At 38.2% G+C, this 15,157-nt stretch overlaps 1 protein-coding gene across 3 annotated transcripts in view; it reads left to right on the top strand.

Annotated features, from left to right (window-relative positions):
- Positions 1-15,157, top strand: part of MSH3 (mutS homolog 3) — a 180,944-nt gene that overhangs the window by 15,448 nt on the left and 150,339 nt on the right. For all 3 annotated transcript variants that reach the window (XM_044266234.1, XM_044266241.1, XM_044266250.1), the window contains exons 7-8: positions 247-392; positions 3,778-3,944. In XM_044266234.1, coding sequence (XP_044122169.1) covers positions 247-392; positions 3,778-3,944 — 313 coding nt within the window. The remainder of the gene's footprint in view (positions 1-246; positions 393-3,777; positions 3,945-15,157) is intronic.

Genomic DNA, 15,157 nt, shown 5'->3' with positions numbered 1-15,157 from the left:
TTCACCTTCCATGAGGGTGCTCTCATAGGCCTTTTGGGAGGTGAGAAGACAGTAGTTGTCTGTCCTTACAAGCCTCATATCTTAGAGAAGATAAGGCCTGTAACTATGATCAGAGTAAATCAGAAGAATGAAGGCTTTATGGAAGATTGTGCACAGAGCTAAAATGTCTGGGAAAGTGAACCATTATTTTAAAGGAGAAAGCAGATAATGGGAATGTGGCATATAATTTTCTTTAATGATTATTACATGTGAACCCTTTAGTCAAGCTGGATGATGCTGTAAATGTCGATGAGATAACCACTGATACTTCTACCAGCTTTCTTCTGTGTATCTGTGAAAATAAGGAAAATGTTAAGGACAGAAAAAAGGGGAACATTTTTATTGGAATTGTGGTAAGTGCTTTGTAGGTAAGGACAAATGATAGATGTTCTTGGTATATGTCTCTGTGAGTACTCATGTATGGCTTACATGAGTAAGTGAGACTGTCTGATGAAATGTGCCCTCAAGTAAGTGTACTGGGAAGACATTTTCCTTATAATTTTATATGTTAAATCACTAGTTAAGATTTTCTCATGTGGCTACTTGGCACTCTGTGCTCTGGAGACATCCAGGTAGTTTCTGTCCGTGTGCTCTAGGAGTTTGGGTTCAGGATGGACACAGTGATGGGCATGGGTATGGATAAGATAGAGCAGAAGAAAACACTAAGCTGACACATGGCATGGTAGTAAAGAGTTTTATAAATTTACTCTAGGGTTTTAAAATTGAAATAATGATGGGATCATTGAATGTCGATTTGGAGGAAAGGCAGTAGTTACGGGGAAATGATTCTTGGTGAATACAAAACTCTTATGTTTAATTAACATTAAGAATACTTATTGTCATTCTTCTAGAGAAATATAATTTGTGAATCATAGTTTTATTGATGTTTTCCCTCTAGCAATTTGTGAATAAATTTGCCCATTTACAGACCTACCTGAACTCTGCTCAGAACCTTAAACTTTTTAGTGCCCTTCAGAACTATTACTCCCATGTTCTGTTGTAGGTGAAGACAAAGTAGGACTCCTTGCCTAAGTAGTAACTCATTCTCTTTGTTTTTTCTAACTTTTACAGTAAGCTGCAATATCAACAAAAATTCTTACAACCCAGATGTCTCCAAAGTACTTTTTTTTTTTTTTTTTCCAAAGTACTTTTTAATACCTTATTCTGGTTGGATAACTCTTTGCTAACTTGACGTTTGCTTAGCCAATAAACCTTTGTTTCAGGGAGTTAGCATTACTGTTGGGTGGCTCTAAATTATTAATATTTTTTCTTACCCTTGAGAAGTACTTTTTATCTAGCCACAGGCAAATTGGATCTATTTACAAACAGTAAGTTTATTTATTTTTAAGCTTTAACATGTATAACGTGCTATTTTATATTTATCCTCAACTCAGTCTAAAGAACAGAGCAGATAGTATACAATTCCTCCTTGGTACTTGCTGCCGGTGTTAACGATTGTGTATGAATTGGGATGTGAGAGAGAAATGCCTCTCCTGTGTTGTCTTGTCCTTGAACTCAGTGACCGCTTTTGGGCTGATGACATCTAGGCTCTGAGTTGAGGCTGTGCCTCTCTCCTGAGCTTCAGCTTCTTGCATCGAACTTTATGCTGGGCATGGCACTCAGGATTTGTCTTCACTCCTCAAAATCAGTGTGGCTGCAATGGATCTCTTCTTTCTTTTTTTTTCCCCTCAGGACTGTTCTTTGCTGGGTCCCTATTGTGATGAGTGTCATGTGTTCCTCTTTTACTACCGAGGAGTCATCTGCTGGATAGTGGCAGTGTAAAATCAAAGGTTTAAATGTTGATAGTACTACTGCAATAGGGCCCTTGACCTTCACTTTGGGCAGCACACAGCTTTATACAGACTGACTTTGGATTTCTTAGTGTCACGTATCACATCATAATAAATGTTGCGAGCATTCTAATATAGACCATTTCTCTGATTTAAAAAAGGCAAAGGGTAATTAGGCTGATAAATTTGTTACTTGAACTTCTGTAGCTAGCTTTTGTAAATGATTTGTAGATTGGGAGATAAATTTACTTATGTATACTAATATATTTATAGTCCAGCTATCTGGGCACTAGAGAAGCCCTCTGGCCTAGAATTAAGGAAGTTCCTTGAGCCAAAATGAGGGACTTCAAAAACTTATGACATATTCAAAAGAAAAAATTCATAAAACAGAGTGCATAGTTGTAGTAGTTATAGTAATGTGAGACAACCACCTAGGTCAGAAAATAGAATACTATGTAGCGAAGGGCCCCATCCCTTCAGCAGAGGGAATTTTATTTTTTATTTTTTAATTTTTTTTAAAAGATTTTTATTTATTGATTTGACAGAGAGAGATCACAAGTGGGCAGAGAGGCAGGCAGAGAGAGAGGGGGAAGCAGGCTCCCTGCTGAGCAGAGAGCCCGATGCGGGTCTCAATCCCAGACCCTGAGATCATGACCTGAGCTAAAGGCAGAGGCTTAACCCACTGAGCCACCCAGGCGCCCCCAGCAGAGGGAATTTTAATGCAGACTTTAATGATAATAATTTCTTTGCTTTAAGTTCCAGTTTTACCACCTTAAACTATATATAAATGTAAATATATTGTGTGTATCTTTTTGATCTTTCTCCTTTTCTTTACAAACTACTATTTGTATATGAGATTTGTTTACCTGTATTACTGTAGTAGTATTTTCATTGTCATTGCTCTGTTGTATTTCATTGTATGTTTTATACTTTATTCATTCTTCCATTAGTGGACATGTAGGTTCTTTGTAGTTTTTGGTTGTACAGAGAATGCTGTTAGAAACCTTTTTGTGCATGCCTCTGAATATGTATCTAGCTGAGTTTTGTGTATGGGTGTTCACGACTTACCGAGAAAATACTGTGCGGTTTTCCTAAGAGGCTGTGTCGGTTGACTTTGTTGGCAGTGTTTGAGTGTAGGGATGAGTGTCGCTAAGGCTGGCTGTAGCTAGTGCCATGCCTTCCTTAAGCATCAGCAGTGGACAAGAGTGAGGCTGCATGACCCTGGGCTCCACCACTTTATCACCCTGCAGCCTTGCATAGATTCCTTAACTTTTTTCCTCTTCCAAACCATGATTTTTTTCCATGTTATCTTTGCTATGGCTTAGGATGATAGGGCATAGCTTTTAGTTTTCACGGTTGTTTCCCTGGATAGATTCGCTACTTGGGATTCAGAGTTTGTTTTTTATATATATATATATATATATATATATATATACACACACACACACACACATACACACACACACACGTCTGTTTTTTTGCAAAAATTATACTTTCATTGATTAATTTTATATAATGAAGTAGAAATTTACTACTACTCTGGTGGCTACATTACTAGGAACTTATTACTTTTAGTTGTGAAAACTGCTAGGTGTACAGAACTGTATACTTTGTAAAGCTTTCATGATTCTTATTTGGAGTAGGCTGGTTTATTCCCACCTCAAGAGGAGGAAACTGAGGGTCTGGGGACTTGTCAGAGTCATTCTGTCAGTTTTGTTGGATCTAAGACTTAACTCAGAGTGTCTCTAAAATCCCATCTAGCATAGCTTATATATTGGTGAGTCTGACTTCCTACGTAACAGTCTTGGAAAGTACACAGGTTTTCAAACGCTTTAGAAATGGACTATCTGCTAAAGAGTTTATCCTCTTTACTGTTTCCATGTTTATAATGTGTCAGGGTTATAATTGGGCAACATATTTTGTCTGTGACATATTGTTTTGCTTTCAGGGAGTGCAGCCTGCCACAGGTGAGGTGGTGTTTGACAGTTTCCAGGACTCTGCTTCCCGTTCAGAGCTGGAGACGCGGATACTGTGCCTGCAGCCGGTGGAGCTGCTGCTTCCCTCACACTTGTCAGAGCAGACGGAGACGCTCGTGCACAGAGCTACAGCTGCCAGGTAAGACGGCACCGCACTGGAGAATAATACTGAGTTTGAAATCTGATCTGAAATCAGATTTAATTCCTGAATTGGTGCTTACTAAATTTATTAAGGTTGTTAAAAGTTTTTACTTACAAAAATGTTTTAACAGTAGTCCTGGAAATGTCAAAAAAGAAAAAAAAATTACCCTTAATATCACCTTAATGTAGGTCTTTTAAAGGGGTGTAATAGTATTTGGTAATGAATCTTCAGTTTCTGGAGGTAATTTAGAGTTCATTTCTTATAAAGGTTAAGTAAATTTGAAAGTGCTTTATCTGCGCTGCGAGTTTTAATTTGTGGTTCTGTAGGAATGTTACTAATTAGATTTAAGGTCACACTTATGAGGCAGTGCGCTAGGCACTGGCATAGAGAAGAAGGGGGTGTGATTGTGGTCTGCATCTTGCAGAGTTTATAATCCAGCAGGAGAGGCACATGTGTACATACCTAACTGGATTCACAAAGCCTGGTGTGTTAAGTTACAAACATAAAGGTACCTTTTTGAGAGCATTTCATACCGCGACCTGGAGGAGTGTCAGGGGAGAAAAGACACTGGAAAGGTGGACTGGGGGTCCAGTGGAGAGGATTTTATATGGAGGAATTTGGACTTTAGATGAGGCAGGAGAGCCCCTAAAGACTGTCAGGTTAGCAGATCAGTCAGAAAATCAAACTAATTGTTTAAGTGAAGTGCCATGTATTTTTTTTTTTTTTTCCAAGTTAGGAGTGTTCTGTTTTCATTTGAATTGAACTTCTTTTTAAGTAGCTTTCATAATGTATTTTTTTTGATTCTGCTAATCCATGGTCATTTGGGAAAAACTGGGAGTTACCAGAAAAAAACAAAAGGAAGAGCTAAAAATAAGTCAAATCCTATAACAGAGAAATAATTACTCTTAAACGTCTTGGTGTGTTATTTCTATGTATGTCACCTTTATAAACTTGGATTCATGTTGCAAAATCAGTTTTGTGTTGGTTTTTTTTTTTACCTTAAATTCCTCATACTTTTTTTGTGGAAAATTTTATTTTATTTTATTTTATTATGGTAAATTTCAAACATATACAAAATTATACAGAACATGGCAGTGAACCCTCCATGAATCCATCAATCAGCTTAAACATTGCTCAACTCAGCCAATTTCATTTCTTGCATATTCCTACTCCCCCTCACCTTGATTTATTTGAAGCAAATTCTAGAGGGCATCATATCATCTACTAATATGTCAGTGAGTAGTCATTGAAAACAATGACTACATATCATTCAGTCATGTAAATGGATAATTTATCCATTTCCCTTTTGTTATGCTGCATTCATTTTTCAGTTTTTCAAATATTGCTGTGATAAATATCCATGCATAGAAATACTTCTGTGCATGTTTGATTATTTCCTTAAGCTAAATTCCTATGAGTGGAATTACTGGGTCAAAGATATAAGTACTAAAACTCTTGGTTGCTTGCTAGAATTAGTAATATCAGTTTATACTTCTACCCCTACCAAATAGGAGAGTTGCTTGAACCTTGCTAACACTGGAGCATTTAAAGAATCTCTGCTGGTTAGATAGATGAAAAATTCTGCATCAGATCCCCTTATTTGATTGTCCTTTTCTGACAGTGAATTGAAACTTGAATAATTGAAGTGCCTGGGTGGCTCAGATGGTTAAGTGTCTGCCTTCGGCTCAGGTCATGATCCCAGGGTCCTGGGCTCTCTGCTCAGTGGGGAGCCTGCTTCTCCCTCTACCTCTCCCTGCTGCTCTGCCCCCTGCCCTGTCAAATAAATAAATAAAATCTTAAAAAAAAAAAAAAAAAACTTGAATAATTGAAAGTGAGGCAGTAGACTGATAAAGGGTGCTGCTCTTGAAGACCTAAAAAATTAGTCTTCTAAAATTAGTCTTCTGTGTCCAATATTTTGTATCTTTTTTTTTTCATTTTTTTTTGTAACTGCATAAATATTCAATTGACTGAGGTATAACTGAAACTAAAGTCAGTCAGTTGAATCAACACTTACATTTTTCTCTGGGTCTAGAATGAGTCTCTTGTAAGAAGTGTATTGATATGTCTTTTTTTTTTTTTAATCCATTCTGATACCCTGTATCTTTTTTGATTGGAGGATTTATTCTATTTATACTCAGAGCAATTATTGACAGATATGGATTTAGTGCCATTGTGTTACCTGTAGAGTTGCTGTTCCTCTAGATTGTCTCTGTTTCTTTCTATTCTTTGTTGGTTTTAATCCTTTTCCTGCTCAAAGGGTCAAATATTTCTTGCAGGGCTGGTTTAGTGTTCATGAACTCCTTTGTTTTTTGCTTGTTTTGGAAAACTCTGTTCCTCCATTTATTCTGAATGACAGCCTTGCTGGATAAAGTATTCTTGGCTCCATACATTCTCCATTCAGCATGTTGAATATATCCAACAATTCTCTCCGGCCTGCCAAGTTCCTGTGGACAGCTCTGCTGCTAACCTTATGTGTCCGTCTTGTAGGTTGCGGACCTTTTGTCCCTAGCTGCTTACAGAATTCTCTCTTTATCTTTGTATTTTGCAAGTTTCACTGTGATAGGTCTTGGTATTGACCTGTTTTTGTTGGTTTTGAGGGGAAATCTCTGTGCCTCTTGGACGTGAATGCCTGTTTCCTTCCCTAGATTACTGACATTCTCAGCTATAATTTGTTCAAATAAACCTTCTGCCCCCACCCCCTTCTTCTAGGACTCCTATGATATGGACATTACTGTGCTTTGTGAAAACTGCCGAGTTCCCTAAGTCTGTATTTGCGATCTAATAGTTTTCTTTCCCTCTTTTTGGCTTCATTATTTTCCATGATTTTATCTTCTGCATCACCTGTTCTATCCACTTCTTTTTCTATCCTCGTTGTGATTACCTCCAGTCAGTTTTGCATCTCAGTTTTAGCATTTTTATTTCAGTCTGACTAATTTTTAGGTGTTATTCTAAATTCTTGTTGAGCTATATGCTTTTATCTCTTTTAAGAAAATCCCTGACTATGATTTCTTCTTGATCTTTCTTTTGGGGAGAATTTTTCTGTCTTGTCATTATGTCTGGGCTTCTGTCTTTTGTGTTTTGTGGAAGTTTGTTGTGTTTCCTGCTTCTGAGAGTAATACTACATTAAGAATCTAGGGCCTGGGGACGCCTGGGTGGCGCAGTTGGTTGGACGACTGCCTTCGGCTCAGGGCGTGATCCTGGAGTCCCGGGATCGAGTCCCACATCAGGCTCCCAGCTCCATGGGGAGTCTGCTTCGCTCTCTGACCTTCTCCTCGCTCATGCTCTCTCTCACTGTCTCTCTCAAATAAATAAATAAAATCTTTAAAAAAAAAAAAAAAAAAAAAAAAGAATCTAGGGCCTGGCACTTCAGGAAGGGTTTCTGGTGTATGCATGTGCACTCTGCTGTTGTGTTTTGGTAGCTCTTTCCCACAGATCAGTCCTCTACAGAGTGTCTCTTTGCTTGCAGTGGGGAGTGTTTGGACCTTTAACTAGATGTGCTTTAATTTGTTTGTGAAGATAAGTCTGATTTTAAAAAAAAGAAAAAAAAATCATGATCCAAGAAAAGAGAAAAGGAAATGGAACATTAAAGCAAACAGATGAACAAAAAACTATAAGCCTGATTCTAAAGAAAAAGTAAGAAAGAAATAAGGAAAGAAAGAAAGAAAAAAGCATGATCCAAAAAATAAGAAAAGGAAACAAACCAAGTAACACACAAAAACAATAAGCCTCATTCCAAAGGAAAAAAAAAATTAAAAAAAGAATAAAAGCCTGGTCCTGTTTCCACTAGAACTGAAGCTGATTGTTTGGAGCATTCTGTGATCAGTAGACGTGCTTACATGCAGGGGGCCTGTGTTGGTCTTCTCAGGGAGAGGCCTGCTGCATTGGTTTGTGGCCAGACCTGCCTAGTGAAGAAGTCCCTGCCTGGAGCAACCGGGCAGGGTTTGTTGTAAGCCACTCCAGCTTCCACTGGCAGCGCTGTGTTTCTCTCTCAGGTTCTGCAGTGCTGGTTGTGGGGGCTAGGGAGATGGAAGATGGTATCATCCTTCCTTCTTGTCCCCAGGAAGGGAACTAGGGAACCCACAGCCGCTGCTCTTTATGAGGTCCTCCCAGGAAAGCAAATGATCCCCTGTCCTGTGCCAGGGGATCCCAGGCTTTCCTCAGATCACTCCTCCCAGTCTGTCTGTGCCCTGCTGTGTATACACCCAACCCCACAATTCTCCTGTGTTTTACCTCTGGTCAACCAATGGCTGGGATCAGAACTCCAAATCTTAAAGGACCTGGCCAAACACTGACCCACTCCCCCTACCACTGGGAGCAGAGCCTTGCGGCATTGTGCCTGTCACCCTTCTATCCTAGAAAAGCAGTTACGTGCCTTTGTTGCTGCCTGGAGTCTACAGTGAAGCACGGTGGAAAGCTGAGACCAGGTTCTGTGTCCTCTGCGTGAGTCTCTGTGGCCTGCTATTGAATGGCTGCTCATTGGTGCCCGGCGGGTCTTTCATCCTTGGAGAGGCAAAATGCCCTCATCCAAATGTACTCTAAGAAGGGGAGCGTTCTCTGCCAGTGTGACCCTGGGGATCCCCACACTGTGGCATCTTGTGTGGAACCCGGGTATGGCTTTCTCTCCTGCTCTCCCTCTCTCCAGTTCCACTCTGCGAAAAGTGTTCCCTCCACTTAGCAGCACTGTAGCTTTTCTCTCCCCTGGTCTCAGAACCTCCCTTAGTCTCAGAACCTCGCATCTGCCATGTTCTCTCCTTCCAGTTGTGCACATTGTTTTCTTGATCCTCAGATCAATTTCCGAGTTGTTCTGAATGATTTTATGTTGATCTAGCTGTGTTCAAGGGACAAGGCAAGTTCAGGGGTCCGCTACTATTCTGCCATCTTAACCAAACAACAGCACTCCCATCTTTCTTATTTCTACTTTTTAAAAAAACAAAATAATAAAGGCATAAATTAAAAAAAATAGGAAAATATTCCACAAAGACATTGCCAAAAGTGAAGGGCTTTTTTTTTTTTTTTTGCTGGCGAACATCTTTGCCTGTAGATATTCCTAAATGTTTATTCATCAAATGAGATTCAAGAACCATGTGGCACACTAAAGATAGTTTGGGTGTCATATGTAGATTTTTCCTAATTTGATGGCTGCCTTTGTCTTGTTTTAATTTATATTTCTTTGCTTAGCATTGAGAGTATGTCGTTTTTCCTGTGTTTATTGAGAACGTATAATTTTTTTTAAAATTTTCATACTGGACTAAGCAAAGTCAAAAGTTAATCTACATTTCTGGGAGTGTCTAAAGCTAACCTTGCCTATGGACAGAATGGAGTGCTAGAGATTTAAAAGTCAAGCTGTCAAACATTGTGGCTCTTGTGACATGAGGTTTGGGTTAGAAGATTGGCTCTTCCCCTTAGTGACTTTTGGTGCTCAACTGTAGAGTTCTCTGTAGGGGGAAAGAATTCTCTCTGATCGTTACTTTATTATTGTTCCTGTCAGCCATTATCTTTTTGAATATCGTCTCTGGCTGTTCTGTTCCGGAATTCCTTCTTATCTGCTCCCTATGCATGGCACTTTATGGTGTTACCTCCCACCTACAGCTGTCTGGAATAGATGTCTCTCTTATTATTTTTGGTTTTGGCCCTTGGGGATTTCCCCTTTTTATTGTTGTTGTTGTTTGACTCTGTTTAAGAGACATTTTTAAAAATTTTTACTTATTTATTTGACAGAAAGAGCACAAGCAGGGGTAGTGGCAGGCAGAGGGAGAGGGAGAAGGCTCCCTGCTGAGCAGGGAGCTCAATACGGGGGCTTGATCCCAGGCCCCTGGGATCATGACCTGAGCTAAAGGGAGACACCTAACTAACTGAGCCACCCAAGGGCCCTGAAACATTTTTTATTGTATTTTAATTCACGATTTCTATGGGCTTTTAGTAGATGGTCTGGATCAAACAAGTTGTCCATGCTTACAGTAGTGTTCCTTTATTTTTGTACTTAGTTGTTTCCCCATTCTGAAGCTACTTGAGTCATCATCTGTATTTTATTCAATTTAATTTTATTTAAAATTTTATCTAATTTTTAGCATTTAAGTGTGGACTTTTTCTTTCTTGTACTTTTATTGTGTGAGGTCTCCTACCCTAAGTTCCCCTATGAATGCTAGTTTGTGTATTTTAGCATTCATAAAACTTAGCCTTCATCAAACTGAGGTACAAATCACAGGCATATAAAGAAAAAAAAAGAGAAAACAAGAAGTGCTTTTAATTAGGTATGAACAACATAGCATTGCCAAATTTTGTTCTGTATTTACTACCAGTAAACCATGTAGCCTGGAAATTTGAAGGAGAAAAGTTGTTTTATTTTTGATGGATTCTTGTCTGTTCTTAGCAACGATAAGTAGACTTTCATGTCTCAGACTTATCCCCTCTTTTCTTCTGCTGTAAATCTGAAGATAAAAAGAGTAGTTTTTGTCAGTTGCTGTTTGATATTTAAGAAATAATAAAGTTGTGTGAGAAAAGGCAGGAGAATGGCTTGGAATTACGGAATATTCATTTTAAAGTATTAAGGTTTTTTGTATTTTTTGGCCACAAGAGGTCTCCAAAGGATTTTCTATTCTGTGGATTGTCATTTAAAGACTATTGGAACCTTCACATTTATTTTTATATAGTGGGGTAGACTGACTGACTTTGTATCTTATGGTAATTATGGATAACTACATAGTATTCAAAGATGGTACTAAGATAAAATTGCTTTTTAATAATGATAAACAGTTTTTCTTAGGTGAATTATTTTTATTTATTTAAAATATGTATATAAAGTTTCAGTTTGGATCTTAGAAAATCATTTTTATTATATTTTGTTACCTTGTCCATTTGTGTTAGGAATATACAGAAAGAAATAAAAGGAAATGGATGATTTTAAGCATTCTATTAGCTGTAGTTAAGCTCGCTTTAGCTTAGAGAACATTATGTTTATAAAACTGGTTGAGAGGAAAACTATAGAAAATAATAAACAAATATTAGTCAGTGTTTACTAATTGTCAAAGAAACTGGTATTTGAGGCAGATCAGATGAACAGAGCAGATGATGCTCTATTTTGTGATCAAAGAAGTGAGAGCTTCCTGGGCCTAGCACAGCCAAGGAAGACTTTGTGAAAGAGGTGGGCTGTGTAGACAACATTCCCAGGATGGGTGGCTTTGAATTGGTAGTGGAAGAGGGAAGGTGTGCTGCGTGTGTGTGTGTGTGTGTGTGTGTGTAAAAACAGTATGAGTCCTGAGGCACTTAGGCTGGAAATATTAGAGGAGGTGTAAAGATAGAGGGGAGGTTTTCTAATTGGAGGTGAACTTTAATGTTGAGAATGGAGGAAGAAAGGGTGAAGGACCTTAAAACCCAGGAAAGGCGTCTGGAATCCTAATGGAAACTAAGGTTTCTGGGCAAAAGAAGGGCAGAAGAGAAGAGGCGAGTCTACTACCTAAGACAGAGAATTGAACTTCAAAATAATAAGTGATTCCCATAATGGGAAAAAGAATAAGACTAGGGAGTTTAGTGGATATCACAGTTTAGGAGTAGGAGGAGGAAAAATAGAAAGAAACAGAAAGGAAGGGGAGAAAGAGCGAGGTAGAGAGCCAGGGCAAACAAAGTAGGCCTATGTAGTTATAATTTATTTGTTGCAAATTATATGGCCAACAGTATGTGTTAATTTTATTGACTCCTAAAATTTTCTGAAGTTGCATGATATTCAGAAAGATAGTTGGTTATAAATTAATCCTAACCAGTTGATATCACTTATCATTTATTCTTCTTATAGAAGAACGTTCTTCAGCACTACAATGATTGAAGAAATTTAACTTATGAAATAAAGGCTTGAACATATTAGCATTTACTGAAAGATGTTTACATTGCAGATTGAAGAAAACATTCAAATCTTGGTGTTGGGAGTTAAGAATGACCCTTACTGTGGATACTTCCAGTGTTAGAAAGAGAAATACAAGGACACATGGGTGGCTCAGTCAGTTAAGCATCTGCCTTTGGCTCAGGTCATGATCCCAGGGTCCTGGGATCGAGTCCTATATCTGGCTCCCTGCTCAGCGGGGAGCCTGCTTCTCCCTCTGCCTGCTGCTCAACCCTGCTTGTGCTCACTTGCTCTTTCTCTTTCTGTCTGACAAATAAATAAATAAAATCTTTAAAAAAAAGAGAGAGAAAAAGAAATACAGTATTATGTCTTTGTGTCCACAGAAGGCCTTAAATCTTCAAAGGTTTAACCAAAATCATTATCTGATGTGATTGTTTATAATAGAGATTGATATCTGAATGTCATTTATATACATTTGCAGTGTTTTAATTTTGTGTTTCTCTTTTATTGAATTAATTTTTGTCAGAGATTGATTCCCACCTTGGTGTTCTTGTACTTCAGTTTTCAAGTTTTTTGTTTTAATTTTTAATTATTTATTTGACAGACACAGTGAGAGAGGGAATTCAAGCAGGAGGAGTGAGAGAGGGAGTAGCAGGCTCCTGGCCGAGCAAGGAGTCTGATGTGGGGCATGATATTGGGACCCCAGGATCGTGACCTGAGCCGAAGGCAGATGCTTAATGACTGAGCCACCCGGGCACCCCTGATTTTCAAATTAAGTGTTTTGTAGTTTCAGTATCAAAATGAAATTATTGCTGAGAATGTACACATACATAAGTATCAGAGGAATTGTTATGTAAGCGCAGTATCTGTTTTATGGCTAAGGTCCAACTTTTTTCTGTTATTAGTTGAATTTAGCATTAATTAAAAAGTATCAAATCTTTTTTAAAGGAGGAGAGGAAAAAAGTAGACAGATATTACTGATTAACTTGGTTAAGAGGAAGGGCTCCACACAAAAGAAATGTTAAGTGGCCAGTACCTGATGGTCTGAATTTAGTGATTGCAGTTTTCCAGTTTGTTCTCTGAGTGTTTAATAAGCTCAGTTTCTTGGGCTTTTATGGCATCCTTTCCATGTGACTCTTATTTGGAGGTACTCAGATCCAAGTAAATGCGGCATGTATCAAACACTGGCTGGCACACAGGTACAAACCACACAGTCCCTGTATGTAGTGGGAAGGGAGGCTGGGTAGGGTGAGGGCATTGAAGGGAGTGTGAACACAGGATGGAGTAAGGGATTGTGAACATGGAGTTGACTGGAGTGTTTGGTGTATATGGCCAAAGTGTGTCCTGGGACAAAATCTAGCCCTTAAGAACTGCTTAGTGAGTGTTTGCTGTATAGCAGCGTGTTTAAGAATGAGGGGAGGGAGACTGCGGCTGTTTTATGGAGGATGCTCGGTGTGGGCAGAAGGAATTTGTGCTTTATTTTGATATTTCTCCACTTTGGCCTTCTGACTCCTTTCATTTATTATTTTGTGTTACAACTTTCTTCTTTTAAATTTGTTAAATTACAGAGGTAGTACTTTTTTTAAATAAAAGTAAAAATACTGATTTTATTTTATTTTTTATTTCTCCCCAGTGAGCAGGGAGCCCAATGTGGACTGGGTCCTGGGACTTCAGGATCATGACCTGAGAGGAAGGCATTCATTTAACCAACTGAGCCACCCAGGCACCCCTATTTTATTTACTTATTTTTTTAAGGTTTTTTTTTTTTTTTTTTAAGATTTTATTTATTTGACAGACAAAGACCACAAGTAGGCAGAGAGGCAGGCAGAGAGAGAGAGAGAGGGAAGCAGGCTCCCCACTGAGCAGAGAGCCTGATGTGGGACTTGATCCCAGGACCCTGGGATCATGACCTGAGCCGAAGACAGAGGCTTAACCCACTGAGCCACCCAGACACCCCTAAAGTTGTTTTTTTTTTTAATGATCTTTATACCGAGCATGGGGCTTGAAGTAGGACCTCAGTATCAAGAGTCCCACACTATACCAACTGAGTTGGCCAGATGTCCCCAAAATACCCGTTTTATTTGATTACTATTTTTTAAGATTCTTTTTTCCTCTTTTTAATTCATATTATTTATTTATCTATTTCCATTTATTTATTTATCTGTTTATCTATTTATCTATTTTGTTAATTAGTTAGTCAGTCAGTCAGGGGAGGGGCGGAGGAAAGAGAGAATCCCCAACAGGCTTCACTCCCATCACAGAGCCCGGGCTAGGCTCACTCTCATGACCTTGAGATCACAACTGAGCCACCCAGCCCCTCCACCCCCCAAAATACCAGTTTTAAGGGAAAATGTTATTGCTAACCTCCCCACCCAATTTGATTTAAAGTATTTTTATTACAATGTGACTTTATATAAACTTAACATTTTCATGCTTTAGCTTTATACCTTTTCTGTAGTAAAGAAGTCGAAATAAAATTTGATATTAAAATCAAACAAATGTATTAAGATCATAAACTATAAATGAACAATACTGTGGTACAAAGGATGATGTTTTTGTCTGAAAATAAACTGCTTCTCCCAATCTGAGACGTGTCCCCCACTGAGAAGCAGGTTCTTGGCAGTTCAATATTTCTATACGGTGATGTGCTGTGTAAAGACTCAGTTTGTTTCCCACTGTTTTTCTCTTTGAACCACGGTGTAGCTTAAGTGAGTTGCCCACCACTTTCATTGTAAGACTGCCTCTTTTTTCTTTTTTTTCCTCATTAAACCTTTAACACCTAAAGTGTTCCTTATTGCTAATGTGATGTTAAGGATAAACAGAAATGCAGGAACTGAAGTTGTGGCAGCATTCATTTTAAAAGCTGGTAATCCAATTGATCTAGCATTTTTCAAACTAAAGGTCATGAAGTCAGTTTGATAGGTTGCAACTAACAATGAAAATAATAAATTAGAATTTATCAGAATGCTTCACATGTGGTAAAGGTTAAGTGTTTTATGAAATGCTTTTTTTCAATTTTATCTCTCTTTGCATAATCTTTGTCTGTATGTATGACTTCTGATCCTCGTTACAAACCTTATCTAGTTTTATAATTTTCCAAGAAGGGAATTAAACTCCTAATATGATATATTAATTAAATGTTATCTTAGATTGTCTTATATGCACATTCTTACTACCTAAAATTGATCAGATATTGCCCAGAAGTATATTTTTAAATAGGACAAATGAAAGATAATTAACATTTAAAGACTGTGGATTGAAAATTTTAAAGCTGACTTGACTCTCAGACTACATATTGCCTACATAGAAAATGCAGAAGTGACAAATTATTAGAATAATAAGGATTCATCAAGAGTGTTAAATATAGGGGGCACCT

This window comes from Neovison vison, chromosome 1 (genome assembly GCF_020171115.1).
Source record: "Neovison vison isolate M4711 chromosome 1, ASM_NN_V1, whole genome shotgun sequence".
Taxonomy (NCBI): Eukaryota; Metazoa; Chordata; class Mammalia; order Carnivora; family Mustelidae; genus Neogale; species Neogale vison.
This window is presented reverse-complemented; position numbering and strand designations above follow the sequence as displayed.